This window comes from Centruroides vittatus, unplaced genomic scaffold (genome assembly GCF_030686945.1).
Source record: "Centruroides vittatus isolate TY-2023 unplaced genomic scaffold, ASM3068694v2 contig_620, whole genome shotgun sequence".
NCBI classification, from domain to species: domain Eukaryota; kingdom Metazoa; phylum Arthropoda; class Arachnida; order Scorpiones; family Buthidae; genus Centruroides; species Centruroides vittatus.
Window position 1 is genome coordinate 2,696,019 of NW_027122381.1, and position 20,448 is coordinate 2,716,466.

A 20,448-nucleotide genomic window follows, 5' to 3' on the forward strand; every position below is an offset into this window, starting at 1 on the left:
GAATCTGTATCCCTTGGTTGCATAGTTTGAGTTCCACAAGTTGGTGATGGCAGTATCATGGTCTGGGGAGCATCATCTTGGCAAGACTAGAGCCATTGGTCATTATCCTACAATCTTTGAATGGTGAAAGAAACAGGGACCAGTTAGGTGATGATCTACACCTGTATCTCGAGGCTGTTTCTTGACAACAATGCAATGTTTCAACATGTTAATACACCATGTGGTGAGGATCACTTGGGAATGGTTGGAGGAACAGGACAATGAATTTCATATACTGTCTTGGGCATGAAACTCCCTCAGACTTCAACCCTATTGAACATGTTTGGGATATGCTGGAATGTGTGGTGAAGTTGTCACCCACTCCTCTGCAAAATGTGCATCAACTGACAAAACTGTCTCAAGTAGACAGGATCCAGTTAAGTGTACAGGATGTTTGGCATCCGGTAGAGTCCCCATGTCTTTGCATTTGCAAGTTTTGATCAGCCAGAAAGTTGACTAACTCATCATTAGGCAGGTATTCCTAATACAATGATTGTACTGATTCAATCATCCATTTCTTTTTATCACCCATTATGTAAAGTCATGATAAAAACTTTATGTTAGAACCAAAAGATACTGCTATCATTCCTCCCACACTGAAGACACACCAATGATTGTTGGTTGCTTCATGACAAACAGGAATGAGTGCATGGTGGCAACCCACCTGTCAAGTTACATGATGGGCACAATAGTGACTAGTAAAAGACAGGTTAACTAATGTGCATAATGACCAACAGTCGTTACAGGTTTTTAGCCTCAAAAAACAAACAATATTAATAAGCAATATTCAATGGTGGGGTTAATATAGCTGGTAAGAGAATTTATAAATAATGATCTGTTTAAGTTTGTCCAAAATGAATAGCTTTACTATGTCAAACTACTGCCATATTAAATTGGACTCCTTTACTGCTATTATTTTTAATTAAATTTTAAATAATAGTTTAAGTTATTACTTTTAACAAAGCATACATCCTCTTACATCCTCCAGAAGCATATTCCTGATTATTGAAAAAATTGCTGGTATTATTTGTAATGACGTGGAGTGTGGTTTAGAACCTTGCTGAAGAACTGACTTGACAGCTGCAGGAAGGACAACTCCAGGAAAGTTATGGTATTGCTTTGGCTACATTGCTTTTTTAAGTTTTGGAAACCTTAAAGCCAGCTAATGGAACTTTTTGCAAAGATGCTTTTTATAATATTTTTCAAAATTCAAGGCCATTGAATAGATTTTATTTAATTGTTCATATAAAATTTCCAGAAAACACATCTGCAAAACACGGAATTGATTAAACTCTCCTACCAATTGGACCATCTACAATCCCTGGAAACTCTGGAGATATACAAAGCTGGGCTGCGCACAACCTGCATCAATTCTAAAGATGCGTGTAACATTTCTCAAGCTTGGAAGTTCTGTTACAAAGGGGAAGTTCCCCACAGCTCTATTTAACATACATCCCTATACCTTCGTTTATATATGGAATATAATTACATTATTTTGTTGCACCATGCGTGTTACGTATGTCAACAGCACGTATGATTCCATGGCAACACGAGCGCACAACGGTTCTATTCAAAAGTTTGAATACGTTCTGAAAGAGTTTTGAAGTTGTAACGAATCTCAGTAGTTATAACCTGATGAAGACCGAGGTAACGGTTGAAAACGTTTGTTTTCAATTAACTATTACTGGTTTTTTCAAAGGTTGTTGGGAGTGAATTATTTACTACACCAGTATACAAGTGGATGATTAATCCAGAAAACACACTTTTACAAAGGACAAATTTGCAAGGTAGAGATCTCCTTCAGTAATGAGAGTTGCTTCCTTTTAAAATGGATTAATTTAACCAAGAACTTATTCTCAATGACTGGAAAAACATACTCCAATCATTTTTTTCATCATTTGGTATGACTTTCTTTGACATCCAGCAGCAATTTCTTATGTCACCATCTGTTTTTGTTTGTAAATAAATGATTTTTTGTGGGTAAAGAATCTTTGTGCTGGTGAGTTTTCAAAATGTTGAGTGTAATCAGGCAAAGAACATGCAATAAATTTTATTTTTGCAACAGAATTACTGATACAAAGACATTGGAAATGTTGCAGGAAGCCTTTGGTGACTGACCATAGTCTATCAAAAACAAGAATTTTCAAGTGGTATGAAATGTTCATGGAAGGCAGAGATTGCATCAAAGATGAACCACACTCTGTAGATCATATACTTTGACTGATGAACAACACATCACTCGAGTCATAGATTTGGGGCTCAATGATTGTCATTTAACAATTAGGGACATTATTGAACATATTCCAGTATCATTTAGATTTTGTTGTGCAGTTTTAAAAGATCACCACCACTTGGAAATTTAAATTTTTTCCAAAAGCAACATGTTTGATTCTCTGAGGAAATGTGGCATTACATGTGATGAAACATGGAGCTATGCTTTCGACACTGAAAACAGCTCAACAATTGAGTGAATGGAGTTCAAAAAATGAAGTGAGACAAAACAGACCATTTCAAACTCAGGCAAAAATCAGGATCATTTTGACTGTTTTCTTCAATTCAATTGTCATGGTGTGCATCACAAATTCCTTCTGACTGACTGGCCAGACTGTCAACAAAGAATATTATTTGAGCATTTTTTGTCATTTGTGTGAAGCAATTAGTAGAAAACAGCTCAATTTTTGGAGGGAAAACTAATGGATTTTGCATCAAGATAATGCACCCACTTACACTGCTGTTGTTATTCATGAATTTTTAGCCAAAAATTTAACAAATACAGTTCTGCAAGCTCCATATTCACCTGATATGGCACTATGTAATTTTTTCCCATTTCCTTGACTAAAATTCCATTTTCTGTTAATTGATGCCGTAAAACAAAATTTGCTGAAAGTTCCAAAGGGATTTCACAAAAATACTTCAAAGCATGCTTTGAGGATTGGAAAAAATGTTGGCACAAATGCATTGTAGTGGGGGATTGCTATGAAGGAAACAAAATAAATTTTAATGAATAAATTCAAATTTTGCATTTTATTAAACCATTCCCGATGCTTTTTGGTCACAAGAGTATACAGTGGAACCTTGCTTAATGAGCACCTTGCATAACCTGTCAGCTGTCACTTGATAATCCGAAACAACACTGCTGTTGTGTAGACAATTTGTGATTTTTAAAGTGGTTTTTCAGTTTGTGATATCTTGCTTAAAAATTGTTATAGATATGATCTGTTTTTGGTTTTCTATCACATACATATCACACTTTACGATTGTTAGCTTCAAAATATTATGTATGTTTAAAAAAATTAATAAAATTTAAGATTTTAAAATATTTAAAAAAATCGTTTTTTAATAAATATTCCATTAATTTGTTATATACGTTACTTAGATATGTCTATTTTCTGTCAAACAGAAAAACTGCAGCTTTCTAAATTGATGTAGAGAAATAATACGGCCTATAGATTATAACACTGATCGGCGGGGGGTGGTGGCCTTTCTAAATTTAGATCAATACACTTTTATTATTGATGATGTGTATTTGATTCTATTTATACATTATTTACACTATTGTACTAATAGTAGACTATAATAAGCGATTATTACTTTATTATATTAACAACTATACATGTATTTCTTATGTATTACGGAAGATACCACGATAACTGGAAGTACTTTGTTTTTTGAAAGATTTATGGCTGAATGGTTTAAAAAACATGCTTATTGGTTAAAGGATAGTCATTTAACTATAATATACCAATTAGAGCCTAATGGGCATGCTAACTAGGATTTTATTGTCAAATGAACAAAAGAAGGGTCTCCCATAGACTTAACATGGAAAGGAGGAGTTTTGTTAGTAAATTTAAAAATACGGGGTGGTAACAAATATCTTATTCATTGAAACAGACTTAGTCTTTGTAGGTAAAAGCCAATCAGTGCTTAAATCGCCATCAACTAGTTAATTACGAAAAAAAAATTGACACTTACTCCGACTGGAGTACTGCACAACAGTTTAACGAAAACTGGTTACTCCAATGGGAGTACCGCACAAACAACTGGATAACGAGCAAAACAAATTGTTAAAAAATGACTCGCTTAACAAGCAATGTTTCACATAACAAGTGACCAGGAGAGGGGAAGTCTCAGATTGTGCACATGCTCCATCAGTCTGTGTTTAGCACTCGTTCTGCTAGCATCTTAGTGTCGCTTGTGATCACACATTTTTCCAAACTTGTGATCACACATATTTACACATAAACATCAACAACCATAGCCCGTTATATAATAAACACGCCAAACATTATGCCATATTCTTGAGTCATTAAATTTGATGACCGATTCCAAATTAAATTTTAGAAATGTCTGAATTAAAAATTAACTATTTATAATTATTAAATTTAATACAAGATGGAAACATAACTGCCTACCTCTTGTCAAATTAATTAATTTCTAATATTTAATTATAGCCTTCACCTAACCCAAGAATTTGGCATATTGTTTGGAGTGTTTATCAAACATACAAACATATTAGCTGTGATTTTTTTTTTTTTTTGTTTCTGCAAATTGAATTCTCATTCCAGGTTGGTACATTTTGCGCTAGACGAAAAGATGATGATGATTCACACTCCTTAACAGTGTATATTGTACAGTTTTTTTTGAATAAATGTTATACATAAAACATATGAGCATTTTTTCGGCGTGGAACACATTATTGTATTTTACATTAAATTATATGGGAAAAATTGTTTCACTTAACGAGTATCTTACTTAAATTTATAGTTTGTATATTGTTGTAATAATAATATTTTATAATTATTTACGAGTAAGACTCTAGAACGAATTATGCTCGTTAAGCGAGCTTCCACTGTATTTATAATTATTACATTAAATACGAGAGGAAAGCATAACTGTCTACTTCTAGTCAAGTTAATTAATTTCTAATATTTAATTATAGCTTTTACATAGCCCAAGAATTTGGCATATCATTTGGCCTGTTTATCAGACATAGTATCTGAGAATTTTTTTCTTTTCTGCAAATCAAATTTGCATTCCAGGTTGATTTAGTTTACGCTAGAAGAAAAGACGATGATGATTTCCACTCCTTAACAATGCATATCGTATAATTTTCTTTGAATAAACATTACACATAAAATATTTGAGCATTTTTTTGGCATGGAATGCATTATTGTATTTTACACTAATTCATATGGGAAAAATTGTTTCATTTAATGAGTGTTTCGCATTATGAGTACGATTCTGGAACAAATTATGCTCATTAAGTGAGGTTCCACTGTACTATTAAAATGAGGAATAAAATGTAAAATCAACTGTCTTGTGATGCTATTTATTAAATATAAAAGACAATATTTTGTTAAACACAACAAGCATTTTCAATAAAAAAATTTATCTCCATCAGGCAATTGCAACAGAATCAGATTTAAAATTTAACACAACCACTTGCCTTCAAACTCATTTGAACAAAATTCTGAAAAGATTAAACTGATCAAAAAAACTTTAAACAGAGAGAGAGGAGAAAGGACCCGACCCGTTACTTCAACATTTTAACTAGTGAGACCCAAGCTCTGGTAGGTTTAGAGTTGGTTGATTTTACAGGTCAGAGTAATTATATGCACAGTTTTTCAAATGTAAACTAAAGGAGGATAAGAACAATAATGCAAAAACCAGGCAATCTCTCACTTAGGATTGAAGTTGTTATCTAACACTGCTTTAGCCAGTTTGATCATGCACCTTTTTACTTTTCTGACTTTGTTATATATAACAGAGGAAAAAAGTATGTTGATCAGTGAAAAAATGCATCCGAAGATTTTTACGTATTTGGACTTGGGACATTGAAATGTCAAGAAATGCAAAACAGTTTGGGTGTTTTTTGGATTTTAGTGTGTGTGTGGCATGAGTTTGTTTATCCTCTTTGAAACTTAATAACTCCTCTGCTTTTCGTTGAAAATTTCTGAAATTTTGTAGGAAGGTTTGTGTATTAGGGCATCGACTTTATTAAATTATATAGCAGAATCTGAACACTTATTACACACTGATTATTGTCATTACAAAAAAACATATAAACAACTATTATATATTTTCTAACCTATTTTTTATTGTATTTTATATTACATTCTTTTTAATTGTTTTTTTCTTCATTTTTTATATTAATTGTATTTTATTGGGTTGTTTGAAAAATAATTTTATTTTTTTACCATTAGAAGGATTAGTTATATTTTTACCTGTGAATTTCATTCTAAATCGTATTGTCATTATATATTTTGACAGCTGACATTTCAAGACTTATTTGTAAAAAATTGTTCTTCGATTCTTTGCAATTGTTTTTGTTTGGTGTCCCATCAAATATGGAAAATTGAAAGCAACATTTTTTAGATATTTTGCTTTTTTTATTACCGAAAATGTAAGAATGCTGTTCAAGCAAGAAAAAAAATTGTGCCATATATGGAGAAGATGTGTTGACAGAACAATAATGCCAAAACAAGTTTTCAAAATTTTCTTCTGGCAATTTTGGTATTGAAGATGCACCATGTTCTGGAAGGTCAGTTGAAGCCAATGAAGACAAAATAAAGGTACTGATTGAAGCAAACTGCCGAACAACAGCACGAGAAATCACTAAGAGATTAAATTTGTCAAATTCAACCATTTGTGATCCCTTGAAATGACTTGGTTTCATTTCAAAGCTTGATATATGGGTTCCATATGTTCCTAAAGAAAGAGATTTGCTCTGTTGCATTGACATCTGTGATTTGCTTCTCAAACACCAAGAAAATGATCCATTTTTGAAGAGAATCATAACTGGTAATGTTTGTTTATAACAATGTCAAATGCAAGCGATCATGGATGAGCCGGCTCAAAGCACTTCTAAAGCTGATATTGATTAAAAAAGTGATGCTTTCTGTTAGGTGGGATTTTAATGGAATTTTTTTTTTTTTTTTTTTTTTTTTTTTTTTTTTTTGAGCTTCTACCAGACAGTTCCATAATTGATTCAGAAGTGTACTGCCATCAACTGGACAAATTGAATGATACCATCAAACAGAAAAGGCCAGAATTGATCAACAGAAAAGGTGTAGTGTTTCACCATGATAATGCCACACCTCTCACAAGTTCGGTAACTCGTCGGAAGCTGTTACGGCTCGGACAGGGTTTGCTACCCCATCCACCATATTTGCCTGATCTGGCACCCTTAGATTATTGTTCCAGTTTTTACAAAATTTTTTAAACAGTAAAACATTTATTTCAAATGAGGATGTCAAAAATCATTTGGATCAGTTTTTTGTAAGCAAAGATCAGAACTTCAATGAGTGTGGAATTATGCTACCACCAGAAAGATGGCAAAATGTATCGGACCAAAATGGCGAATATATAATTCAATAAAATGTTTATATATTATAAGAAAATTGTTTTTTTTCCCCATAAAAAAAATGAAATTACTTTGAACAACTAATAGTATTTGTCAATTATTGTTTTTGTTATTTTTATGTATTTTATTAATATTTGGGGTTTAAGTGTTAATTAAAGGAGATGAAATCTATTGTTGTAGGACTTTTTCTAATGTGATTGAAATAAATAAATTTTGGTTGTTAATGGTTGAGGGGTGGAGATACAAAGGAGGGTTTTATGTCATATTCTTGAGTAGGGTCGGACTTAATGATGATTTTACTCATTATTAGCATTTACAATGTTTTATAAAACTCATCCCTACCCTCAAAATTAAGCTTTTTGCCATTTTATAATTTATAAAAAGTTTTTTAGTAAAATGTCATAACAAATGGTGCTGCACAGTTTTAAATGTTGCCAGGAAAGTTAAGCAACTTTTTGCTGGATTTTTTGTAAGGTGTCTTTTTTTATGCTCTGATGTATATGTAGTGAGCATTTTAGTTGTTGGATGAATAAAGGAGGTGGAGTTGTTCATGGCTAAATCGCAGAGAGAAACTTTGTAAACACCTAAGTTTTCCGGGATTTATTTCTGGTCCCTATCATTAGAAATTAACCTGCATAGGATAGTTGTGGCTGAATAGGCAAAACATATCCAAACACCTTAAATATACAAGCTAATTTAGCAGTGGTTTAGAATAATAATTTTTTTACAACAGTCAGTTTCAACATCAGAAAGATGGAGTACCTATAAGGTTGCTATTCTCTCTCATTAATTACTACAAAAAAACTGGATGTACTACTATAATTAACTCAAAATACACCTTAATTCAGTAACAAAAAGCAAATTTAATTAACCTAACGTTTTCAATATTATTTAAATATCATCATCAGGTTCTTGAAATAGAACAGAAAACAACTTTAAAAAAATGATCAAACAATTTGCATCATATTGCATATCACATGCCCAAGGGTTGAATACACAAATTGGTTAATATTTAACAAAATTAAAAATAAATACATAAAAGTAGTTAAAATAAAATATCTAAAGAAATACTAAAATTCACATTTTCCTCTCACTTTACAGTGTTCACTGATTAAAAACAAATGTTTTTGGCTACCTTCAATGACCTGCATCAGATTAAGCAGATTCTATATCGAAAGTCTATATTAGATGTTCGATATAGAATGCTGTAAAATGAGAGGAAATGGGAATTTTAGTATTTAGAAGACAGTTCCAGCTTTAATTAGAATTAACAAATATCTAAAGAAAATAAATTAAAATAAAAATACATACAAAATGAATATAAACAAAAAGTACATTATACAAATGAGTAAACATATAACAAAAGAAAGTTAAAATGTTAAAATTAATAAAAGTGTAATAATAATAGAGAGATGTTAAATTAAACTAGACAACTTCAAACAAAGACCTCCATGCATGTGTCAACAGTGTTATGTCTCTACTGTTAATTTAAGTCCCTTTACAAATTGCTTTATAGATTTTGAACATTTCCAGATATTATAGATGAGAAGGAGCCAATGCATGATGTATTAAATTTTCCTTATCAAAAAATACATCAATGCTAAGATAGTTGTAGTCAGGAATTTTCTGATTGAGTTTGGATGTTTTTTGATCCTAATATGCAGAGATCTACATGTGACACCAATCTATTCAAAGGCACAACCTAGTCTGTTGCTGTTGTCATATAAAAGTATTGAATAAACACCTGGAAGAGTAGTTTCATCTGCAGGATCTTTGTCATTTCTGAGTAATGTATCTTTCTGAGTAATGTATCTTGAAAGACCTGCCTGAAATTGTATTACTCATGGGTAAGCCCCTTCAGCAATCTCTGTTGTTAAAGGACTAGACACTTTATTAAGAAAACTGTGACCTTAATCTGCCAATGAAGATATGCTTTATCGTTTGTGACTTTCAGCCACTTTTTCCTTCAATAAGAATTGAGCCCTGTTTCTGTAAATTGTGTGATTTTTTGCTTTACAACATCAAATATTTACAAAACTATCATTCGTCTATCTTAGAGTTGGCTCACTCCTCTTGCTTTGAGGGTTCCATGTATCTTCCATCTAGGGGCATACCCCTGGGTAGTCCAATTTTGGGTACCCTTTAAGAACTTGTGGTTGAATGATTGGAAGCACATTCAGCTGCAATCTTTAAAGATTACATTTTCCTGTTTTCCAGATAATGTATGATATCCTGATTTTGTATGGAATTATAACCCTTCTATCCAAAAATTCTTTGATAAGATCAACAACAATCCTTACGAATTGATGTTGTGGATTAAATTAACAATTATCAAGTATTTATCTGGAAAGGATGGAAATTTATAAAGCTATCAAGGGACTACAATTAACTTTAAAGAATTGGTAGCAGTGTCACATACATGGAAAGCATTATCTGAAGTTTTATAGTATTCTTTATCATCTTTTGCTATAATTATGCTTTTATTCACAATATTTGTATATTTCGCTGTATTTATTTATTTTATTTTGTAAACAAACTTAACTCGTGACTACCGGTACATATAAAGTCTAATCCAGCAACTTCAACCTTTAAATTTCTGGTACAAACGACGAAAATTAACAGAAAAAACTAACGTTTTCGAATTTCCATTGAGATCTTCTTCAGGTTCGTTAATTCTCATGACATTCCATTAACGAACCTGAAGAAGATCTCGATGGAGATTCGAAAACGTTAGTTTTTTCTGTTAATTTTCGTCGTTTGTACTGGAAATTTAAAGGTTGAAGTTGCTGGATTATTTTATTTTGTATTGAATATTTTTCTTGTTAATTTTTAATGTTACTTTCTATATTTTTTTCATTTAAGTTATTTATGATCCTGAGCTTGTGACTCACTATGTAAATTTGCATTTTTCAAATGCTTGTAATTTCAAATTTGCTTTCTGTTCCATTCTAGGACCTGAAGATGGCCATTATGCATGGTCAAAAATGTTTTTTCCATTCCATTAAAACGCAACCAAAAATCCAACTTGTGAAACAATGGTGGAGAAAACAAATGTTTTCAATTGCTTTCAGCAATCATCCTCAAGTTAAAGAACTTTGGTTGCATAAGTGTTTTGAGTATTATCCAGTATTTAGTGTATTTATTACTTATTCCATTTTTTATTGGATTTAAGGTTTTTTAGAATTGATTTTAGTAATTACATTCAGTTTTTGGAATTTTTCATTTTAATAATAAATAAATCTAAATTCTTTTTTTTTCTAAATGAAGAAGAATTCTTTCAGATTAAAAAATCCTACAAAATAAAAAATTAATGATATTTATCACAATTAATCAAACAAAAAAGAACTCCAAAAATAGTACAAGGAGTTTGTACTGTGAGTTGCTGACACGTGACTGACTTGTCACACATCACCGCCTCTCAAGTATAGCATTAAATAAATTAAGTATTTTCAATAACTAGAAATTTCTTGAACTATAGAACAAAGAATCTTCATAGTGTAAAGTTACATAAAGAAGAAAATTTACTTAAAATTAATATAATTTATAGTGTTCTTTCCAGGTTTTTTTTGCCAGGTATCCTGCTGTAGTTTTTTGTTGCCCAGCTAATTAAACTTTGAGAAGTAGATATGTACAAAAGGTGTAACTCTTGCATATTCCTTGAGTGTAGTTCAATCTCAATTTTTATCATAAGTTTAGTAGAACATTCAAAATTTAAACAAATATGTTCTTTCAAACAGATCAATTAATACCTCTTCAGTCTAAAATTATTTTAATACATCTGTGTCAATATCTTTTAAAAGTACAGATACTCTTCACTTTACAACCTATCTGCATAACGACCACTCGCACTTACGACCAATCGAGTTTCGACCTGCAATTCGGGGAATCCCCTTTCCCAGCTTGAGTGTCTGTCAATCAGTGGCGAATGGTGACATGCACACTAAGCGTACTATAATAGGGTTGCACGTACTATAATTGTCTTATAGTACTATAATAGGCTAATAGCGTACTATAATAGTCTTTTTATGAATAAATTTGAAGTTTGTTGCATAATTTGTATAATTTTACAACGATCCTATATTCCTTGCTTATCGACCAATTCGCTTAACGACATAGTGGAATGGAACTCATCGGAATGGAACTCGGTCGTAAAGTGAGGAGTACCTGTATTCATTTTCCATCACTGCACAACAAAATAAACCTAAAAAGGCAGCCTGAGCTACATTTCAAGTAATTATAAATGAAATCGCTGTGATTGAACGCGTCACGACTTTTATGTCGTGCGATACACAACGCACGACAAAAAACACAAAAATAAATTATGATAATACAAATTGTAAAACTTATAAAATTTTTGATAATTTCATTTTTATAACATTCAGGAATTGACATGGATGCATTTTTTAAGTATTTTTATGTGAAGATTTTATATTATGAAGAAAACAAATTACAGAATCAAGAACATGTTGTAATTTGCTGAATTTTTCATGGTCCACCCATTATTTTTTTGATTGCTTCATTTCATGCAGAGAAAAAAACATTTATGTCTAAACTATCAGCAAGAAATTTTGATGGTTTCTATAATATTTTGAGCAAAGTCAGTTTTTTATATTAGATGATTGAGTTAAGCCTAACAGCACTTTGGACGTGCGTTATCCTTGAAGAAGCACAATGCCTCTGGACAACAATCCCTGCCATTTGTTTTGAATGGCCCCTCATGGTGAAAATTTACAGACAGATAAACCTTGGTTGTGTGTCTGTAAATTTTGATAGGGCAGACTTTTTTTGCGTTCAAAAAGCATATTACACTACGAACCTCACACTTGGCAGAATCTTTAATTTTGTCACACATTTTAAAGTCACACTATAAACAGTAAATGATTGTTGTGGCTCACTGTTAGTGTCAGACTGGTGTGAAAAAATGAGAAGGTTCATGATGCGGGAGTGGGGAGAACTGTGCGGCTGTCTGATCAAAATGTTCTTTTCTTTTAAAATGACCCTCGTATAAGTTATATATATATTTTGCATTGCAGGGTATTTTGTCAACTGTAGAAAATTTCTGGAAAATCATATTGTACATACTTTTTTTTTTTATCTGATTTCATTAATTTCTTTAATGCTCTGGTATAATTTTTGTTTAAATATTTGTTGTTATTTCAAATTATATGAAAGCATAATTTTTTTTAAATGTATATAATTATCTATTTCAAATAATTATATATTATTATTTTTATTCAATAGACAACATTGAAACCAGGTACCAATGTTTCCACGAATCAGACAAATACAGTTTTAAGTAATGTTGATAATCCTACTACAGGAAAGCAAATAGTACCTGTAACAGGAAATACTGTTCAACAAATTCAGGTACCAGGCAGTAAATTTCATTATGTAAGATTAGTAACCCCTCCATCACAAAATATTTCTGGTACAGGTGAGTGATATTAATAATTTATTTATTAATTATATTGTAGATCTTTTACTTTACAACAATTTTTTTTACAATTCCTACTTTTCATTGGTCATTTTAGTTGATATTATATAGTTTAAACTGTGTTTATAGGAATGTATTCTTAATTTTTTATACAGAATATGGAATATGTGCTCACCTAAAAATTTACTTGGAACTAATTAGGTCATAAAAGCAAAGGTCTACTGTATTTATTATGTATTTTAAAAACTTCATTTTTACATTAAAAACAAGTATGAAATCAGAATAACTTTAAAACTTTCTCTTATCATAGTTTTTCTTTAACATTATATTAAAATTATAAAATATTATATCTTAATGAGAACATTAAAGATTTAAACTTACACTCATAAAGTAAAGATTCCAGTAAAACAGTTAAAAAGATAAACATTTTTGGACCTTTATATTTCTAATTTCAGATCTACTAGATAACATTTGACAGAAGGCATTTTAAAATGAGCATTATTTAAAGTTCTATATAAGTCTGCTATGATAATTGGACGTAAGATTATGTCAGCCAGCTGACAGTGACTCTTGCATTGAGTATCAGAGTACATTTCTGGGTAGTTAGCAACAATGTCACTATCTTTTTTCATATTGCTAACTTTATCCTTATTCACAGCAATCAATAAATCTACTGTTCTGAGAGTAGGAACTCAGAGTTATATGTGATATCTGCATTTAGACTCACTATATTTGGACTTACCATTTTCTAGCTGTTTGGGTTAGGGCTATTATGATAAAAGCTTCCTTGATATTTTTTTTAAATCTGTTGTTGAGTTGGCAAGCAATGCTGCTAGTATAGTATTTAAAAGGCCCTTTATTCTCTTCTGTCAGTGGTATTTGATACATTCCTGCTTTTTTAGTCTGAGGAAGTGAGTCTTTTGTAGTTTTGATGTAATCAAAGGTGGTAATGATTATCTGTATATTCTTTTTTAAAGTTTTGATTTCTCGAAGGTCTGTCATGTAAACTTTGCATTTATCTTTTCACGTTTTGTACGTGTAAAATTCAGCAGTGCTTGTACCAAGACCAAAACAGATTCTGGATTAAAACATTAAAAAACTTATAAAAGGGACATCTTTGTAAATAAAGAAATAAATTACTGTTAGTTTCATGAAGTTAGTTAACTATAAGAAACATCTTTGGTCCAAATCTGATCATCAATTCAAAAACTAAACTGTTAAATATAATATATAAATTAGAACACATTCAAAATTAATATTCTAAATAGAATTTTTGAATTTGAAACAAATCCAACAGAATAAGTGAAATAAAATAATACTTTATTTATTTATTTGGTTTCTATTTTTTTCAAAGTTGGATACATCATAGAATAGAAACAATAGAAACTAAATGTGTAATCTTGTACTTGAAGGAGTTTTTGGAAGCATAATAGATGCATGATGGGAAATATGAGGATTTCCTACATACATCTGTCTAACATTGTCAATCCATCATGCTAATTTCAGATTTAGGTAGTAGATGTTAGTGCCATGGAACTAAAGTCCCTTTATTGTTACTCAATTTTGTTTACATTGATTTTTCATGAATTTTTGGTAAATTTCTTTTTGGTCTATTGCAATTGGAGGTTGTTCATGTACTGGAAAGCCACCAGGATTTTTTACTGAAAATCTTCATTATTGGAGATTAATTAAAAGCAAGGTAAATTCCTACAAAATCTTAGTACAGAGAGTGGCAGTGGGAGTGCCTAGGCTTGGCTATAGTAATGCCTATTGTAGGCATAATATGTTATGTGGATTATAAAATGCAAAGTATTTGGAAATGATTGTATCCCAGCTCCCTCTTTACCCCAGTGAGTTGTTGTAGGTTGCTTACGCAGATACTGACCAGACACGGGAGGTTCCCCCACTTCAAGTCCATTCTTGGACAAGGAGATGGTTGCTGCTCCTGTGGGTGTCCTCGCGGTGACGCGAGACACTATGTACTTGACTGTCCTCTTACAGAGGATTTCCGTCGAGGGGCTGGCCAAGTCGACTGGTCCAAGCCGTCTGAACAAGTACTTCGAATGCTAGCAGCAAGTGAAGGAAACTTATTGAAACTAAAGGAATTGATGGTCAAAGTCTCAGATCTATTCGATCTATGAGCCCAATGGACGCATTGGGCAGGGTGCCTTCTTCTTGTAGGGAGTGGTACCCTATTTTGTGCTTGGGTTTATCCTAAACCGGCTGTGCAAACCCACGAATGTGGCGAAGGCGAAGGCCGCATAACTATACAATGACAGAGCTAAAAATTTCTAAGTGCGGTGCAAACCGCACAAACATAAAAGTTATGCCAAGTTAGTGAGTTGGGGCTAAGAGGACGGATGGCAGCCCAGGAGATGTCTTCGGCGCCCCAACTAAAAAGAAAAGAGTCAGTGACTACCTTGGGGTAAGAGACCAAGGCCCATGATTAAGGCATAGTCTCTAGAACCCTGTAGTGCCTTGTGGCGGAGCAGGGGAAAAGAGTTTCCTTATGAGGTCCAGCTCCCTCTGATTGAGGTTAATTTGTAAACGATGGTGAAATTTTCAGTCCAAGAGATAGAGAGAGATATAAACTTTTATAGTCAAGGATCATGAGTTGTGCACATTTTATTAAATCGAAGCTCTTTAATATGTTTAGAATGTCCAATGACATCTTATTGTACTCATTCAGCTTCAGGATAGCTCAAAAGATACAGGTGATTAGGCTTAGCTTTGTCATCATTACCAAAACCCCTTCCATCTAGCCCACTGTCTGGCAGGTTGGAGTGCAAAGTTATATAGGTAATTACACAGAGTCCAAACAGTTATTTGCTACACTACATTCCAAAAAAACACCAACTATTGTTACTACTACCAATGCATATTAACATTTGTGTGTATGGTGTTAATTTTTCTTAAAAATGATCAGTCTAGAATTCAGAACTAAAAATTCTGACCAACAGGGAAAGTAAAATGAACTATTGGTAAGTTTATTTTACTTTTCCTATTGAAAGTAAGTTGAACTGTTGGTGTGGGTTTAATATTCAAAATTTAAATAGGTTTTGTTTACAGACCTTAGAAATTGAATGATGTTTCTGGAAAACAATACATTGGATAATATTAGATTGAAGTTTCACTGTAATACAGTTGTAATACAGTTTCACTGTAAACCTGTTTTTGTGCGATTTTTATTTTTGCGATTTGTTTTGTGCGATTTCTTTTGTGCGGTATATGAAAATTTCAATCAAATTGGAACATAATTGACTCCTGTAAAATTTTTAAAAAACTCTATTGGTTGTTTTCTATGACATCAGCAGGTTTTTTCATTTTTTATTCAGTAAAATTTTTTTCTCATACGTTTTTTTCGGTCCCCTCTTATTTTAATAGCATAAAAACCATAAATATTATGTTATATTTGAACAGATGTGGTAAGTTAGCTCTCCTCCGGCTTTAGACTGCGGGTGTGAAATTTCACGCCTTGTTAAATGAAATAACACTTCCTGCAGCTATATTTATCAAATAAAATCATTATTTAACGATTATTTTTAACTTTTTAATGTTAGATTCGTATTTAAGTGGAAATAATTAATTAATATAAAAATTAAAATTCTTAGAGGATTTTTTTCCCATTAGGTGTTGCGGAAAAATGCCCAAGGAGTTAAAAAAAGCAATTCCAAGTTATTTCGTACGGTTTCGAGTTATTTTCTACATGAGATTTTTTTTATGCGGTCCCTATTCACCGCATAAAAAAAATATTTTTTAATTGTGTTGCGAAAACTATTTTTTATAGCCACTCGTGAAGTTTCGCGCGATTTTTTTAATGCATTTTCTTTTATGCCGTCCCTATCCCCAGCATAAAAACAGGTTTGACTGTACTTATTTTCGGCTATTAATTCATGCATAATTGCCAGTCAATTCTATCTAAAGTTTTACTTTTATCAAAATTATTACATTATAATTACTACATTGATGTTAATTATTATTTTGTTTGGTTTTTCTTTACTCTTAAACAGAGGCATAGCTAGGGTTCTCTGGGCCTGGTGCGGAACCAGATTTGTGGGCCCCGAAAAAAATTTTTCAGCAGGGGTGTCCTTTTCCTGTAATGGTAATCGGGAACGTCCAAACAAAAACAAGTAACTTTTTCTGTAAATTTTGGCTTTTGAATTTATTTATTTCGTTAAAAACATTACGTTTAGATGTTCAATTTCTTTCGTTTGGTAAATGATGCATTAGGTATTTTTTTGTTTTGTTATGTAAATGGATTAAAATATTTTTGTGTAGTGGTTTATATAGTGTATAACTCGATTACAGTTGAGTTGCTGGTTTTCCTGTATAATAGGGGCCCCAGCAGCTCGAGCAGCCAAATTCCAAATTTTGCTTTGTTTTGAAATTTTGCCATGAAAAATTTTTTGGGTCTTTTTTTCCTGTGATTTTGGGCAGGGCCGGCCTTCTCGATAAAGGGGCCCGGGTGCAAGAAACTATTTGGGCCCAAATGTTTTTCTAAAATAAAAAAATTTACAAACACAAACATATATTAATGCATGTTTATTTAAAGCGTGATTTTGTTCTTGCTAATACATTAATTACTTCAGAAAAATTACTAAAAATACTGCATTCTTGATAATGTTGGGGCCCCCTCAATCGCGGGGCCCCGGTGCTTTGTTTTGAAATTTTGCCATGAAAAATTTTTTGGGTCTTTTTTTCCTGTGATTTTGGGCCCCCATGGGCCTATTGCTTTCCAGGGACCCGGTGCAGACCACACCTACTACACCCCCCCGTTACGCCACTGCTCTTAAAGGCATTGTAGTAAGATTAGTTATGATATTTCAGAAAATTAAAAAACATACATATGACATCAAATTTTTTTAATTTGAAGATCATGGAAATCCAAAACACTTCAAATTACCAATAATTTGAATTATCCATTTTTAAAAACTAAACTACTTTTCTGAAGTTTCTAATTTTTGTCAGTGTCTTCCTGATAACTGGATTGATAATTAAGAACATCAAGTAAAACCTTTACAATCCAGTAAATAATTTTACTGTAAATTTGACAAACATTTTTGATCTTGCATAAGATCTGCATCAGGTCAACATTCTAAATTGCATAAGATCAAAAACATTTGTCAAAATTACTTAAAATTATTTACAGGATAAAAGTTTTGTTTCATATATTTCTGTCAGTATTCTTTTGGTGAAATCTCATTTTTTCTTTATTTTTTCACTCTTTTAATCACTTTGTCTTTTTAAGCTACATCTTGATGACAGCCTGGAATACATGTACAAATCATAAAACTGTAGCTTCACTATTAGATGTGGATACAAAAGCTGTAAAAAATGACAATTGCACTCATGCACCAGAAATTTGTGGAACTTGTTCCATTGTATAAAGTTTTTTTTTTTCAAAATGCAATATATACTAACTTTAAATTATCAAAATGTATGAACAACATATAAAATATAGGGTGACAATAACTAACCCATACAAGTTTTTTGCATTGTAAATTTATTAAAGAAATGAAAATTAGCAAAACAACAGCGGATAATAGTGAAAATTCTTTACGCATTAATCAAATATTCAGCCAGTTTCAAAGTCGCCTCCTTTTGCCTTGATGCAGAGCCCCAAACGCATTTTGAAATTCCCGGCAATGGGCCGCAGCTCTTTTGGAGACAGTTTGTCCCACTTTTAGTGCAAGGATTGCTTGTTGGGCTAAGTGGCCACAAAAGTTTGGAGTTGCTGAGACTCCAAACTTTTGTGGCACTTAGTGCAGGCCCTGGCCTCCAAAATGGACCACAAACTGTAGTCCATCAAGTTCAGATCCGGTGAGTATGGTGGCCATTCCGCAGACGAGAGGAAATCAGGAAAATGGGCCTTGCACCACTCCTGAGGGTTAGGTTAGGTTAGGAATTTTCATCAGTAAATTCTACAAATATCATCGCCAGGGGGCAGCTGTCTTAAAAATCTACATTTTCCAGTGCCTGTTTCAAGTGGATAAAAGCATCCAAAAACCTCCAAGGTATGGATGGATGCAAGCAAGACATCTGAATGTCACCAGTTCCTTTTTTTACAAATTATTTATAATTTCAATTGAAAGTGTTTTCTGTTTTTAAAAAGGACTTTTTAGTAGCTTCTGGCAACAAGTAGCCTAGAAAGAAAGGTCAGTTGCCGAAAAGTGTATTGTCTTGGAACACAGAGAAAATAAATAGTGATCCCTTTTGGGCAGATTTTGTCTTTATTTTAATTAATCATTAATGATAGTTTGTGATTGCCAGAAGTACTACTGTGTCATAAGGTATTTTTCTGAACAAACTTTATCAAGGATGTCAATTCCAACAAATTCGGCATAGAGCTGGAACTAGAGCAAGAGGACAACAAAAGGGTGCACTTCCTAGACATAGAAATAGAAATTGAGAAAGGAGGGGAGTTTGTAACAAAAGTGTACAGAAAGACAACATATAACCCACTATTTATACTGTGGAACTCGCACGACCCAGCACCTTACAAAATAGCAGTGTTCCAGGCATTAGTAAAGAGAGCATACACACACTGCAGCAAACCACAAGACAGAATGAAAGAATTAGAATACGTAAAAGAACTAGTCAGGCAGTGCGGTATCCACCAAAATACGATAAGAGCCATCATTAACAAAACAAGAATAGACGGTATAGATAAGGCTGAGCGGGAAAAAATGACAGAATACACAGTTATGGACTACACTGCTCCTTTAAGCAATATTTACAACGAAATAAGAACAGCAAGAAACAAGAAAGTAATCTTCAAAAGAAATCCCACAGTTTACCAAATACTACGCAATGACAAGGAAGAATTAGACCAGAGCTTGATTCCAGGGGTATATAAGATCCCTGTACAAGATGTAAGGAGACATACAGAGTTATACTAAATTGGGGCAACAGGAAGATTGTTAAAAGAAAGACTGAAAGAGCATGAAAGAAACGTTCGTAATGAGCAACCAGTCATGGCCCTAGCTACGTATGCTATTGCAGACCCTGAGGAAGTCACTATAGATTGACATAGGGCTAAACTAATACAAAAGATCCACGACAAGAGGCACTTGAAATATGCGGAGGTGTTGCAGATATATGACATACCAAGAGGAACTCGCAATAAATTTTCAAGAGTCCAGTAAACTATCAGCCGCTTAGAGAGCAGGCATAAGTTTGAATAACTCAGAGACAAGAGGCTAATTATTTATGTATTCATATAGTATATTTATGTACATTATTATGTATATTAATATGAGTAACATCATCATTTATAGATATTTATATACTAGCCTGAGCGGTTAAATCTAAAGTTAAATTTAAAGTTAAAATTTATAACATTCCAGAACAAGCAGTCCTTTAAAGAAAGAATCATTTCAATTTGTTTTCCTGAAGAAAGCCTTTTAAAAAGACCGAAAATGTTTGGAATTAAAATTTAGAAAGCTGCATTTTGTAAAGGTTGATAGAAGTCGAGACGGAAATAAAAATCTTTGTTTTAACGAATGTACAATGTCATGGCTTGGTAAATACATCAACACTGAAATGAAAATTAGTCTAGCATAGGGAAAATCGGAGAATTACACTGCGAAATGGTGAATTGCGCAGCGGTGTT

The 20,448-nt window shown here is 32.4% G+C and overlaps 1 protein-coding gene across 5 annotated transcripts in view; it reads left to right on the forward strand.

The window, feature by feature from the left end:
- The window catches only part of LOC136979446 (protein lin-54 homolog), a 168,863-nt gene that overhangs the window by 57,489 nt on the left and 90,926 nt on the right, over positions 1–20,448 (forward strand). For all 5 annotated transcript variants that reach the window (XM_067275455.1, XM_067275452.1, XM_067275453.1 and 2 more), the window contains exon 4: positions 12,644–12,836. In XM_067275455.1, coding sequence (XP_067131556.1) covers positions 12,644–12,836 — 193 coding nt within the window. The remainder of the gene's footprint in view (positions 1–12,643; positions 12,837–20,448) is intronic.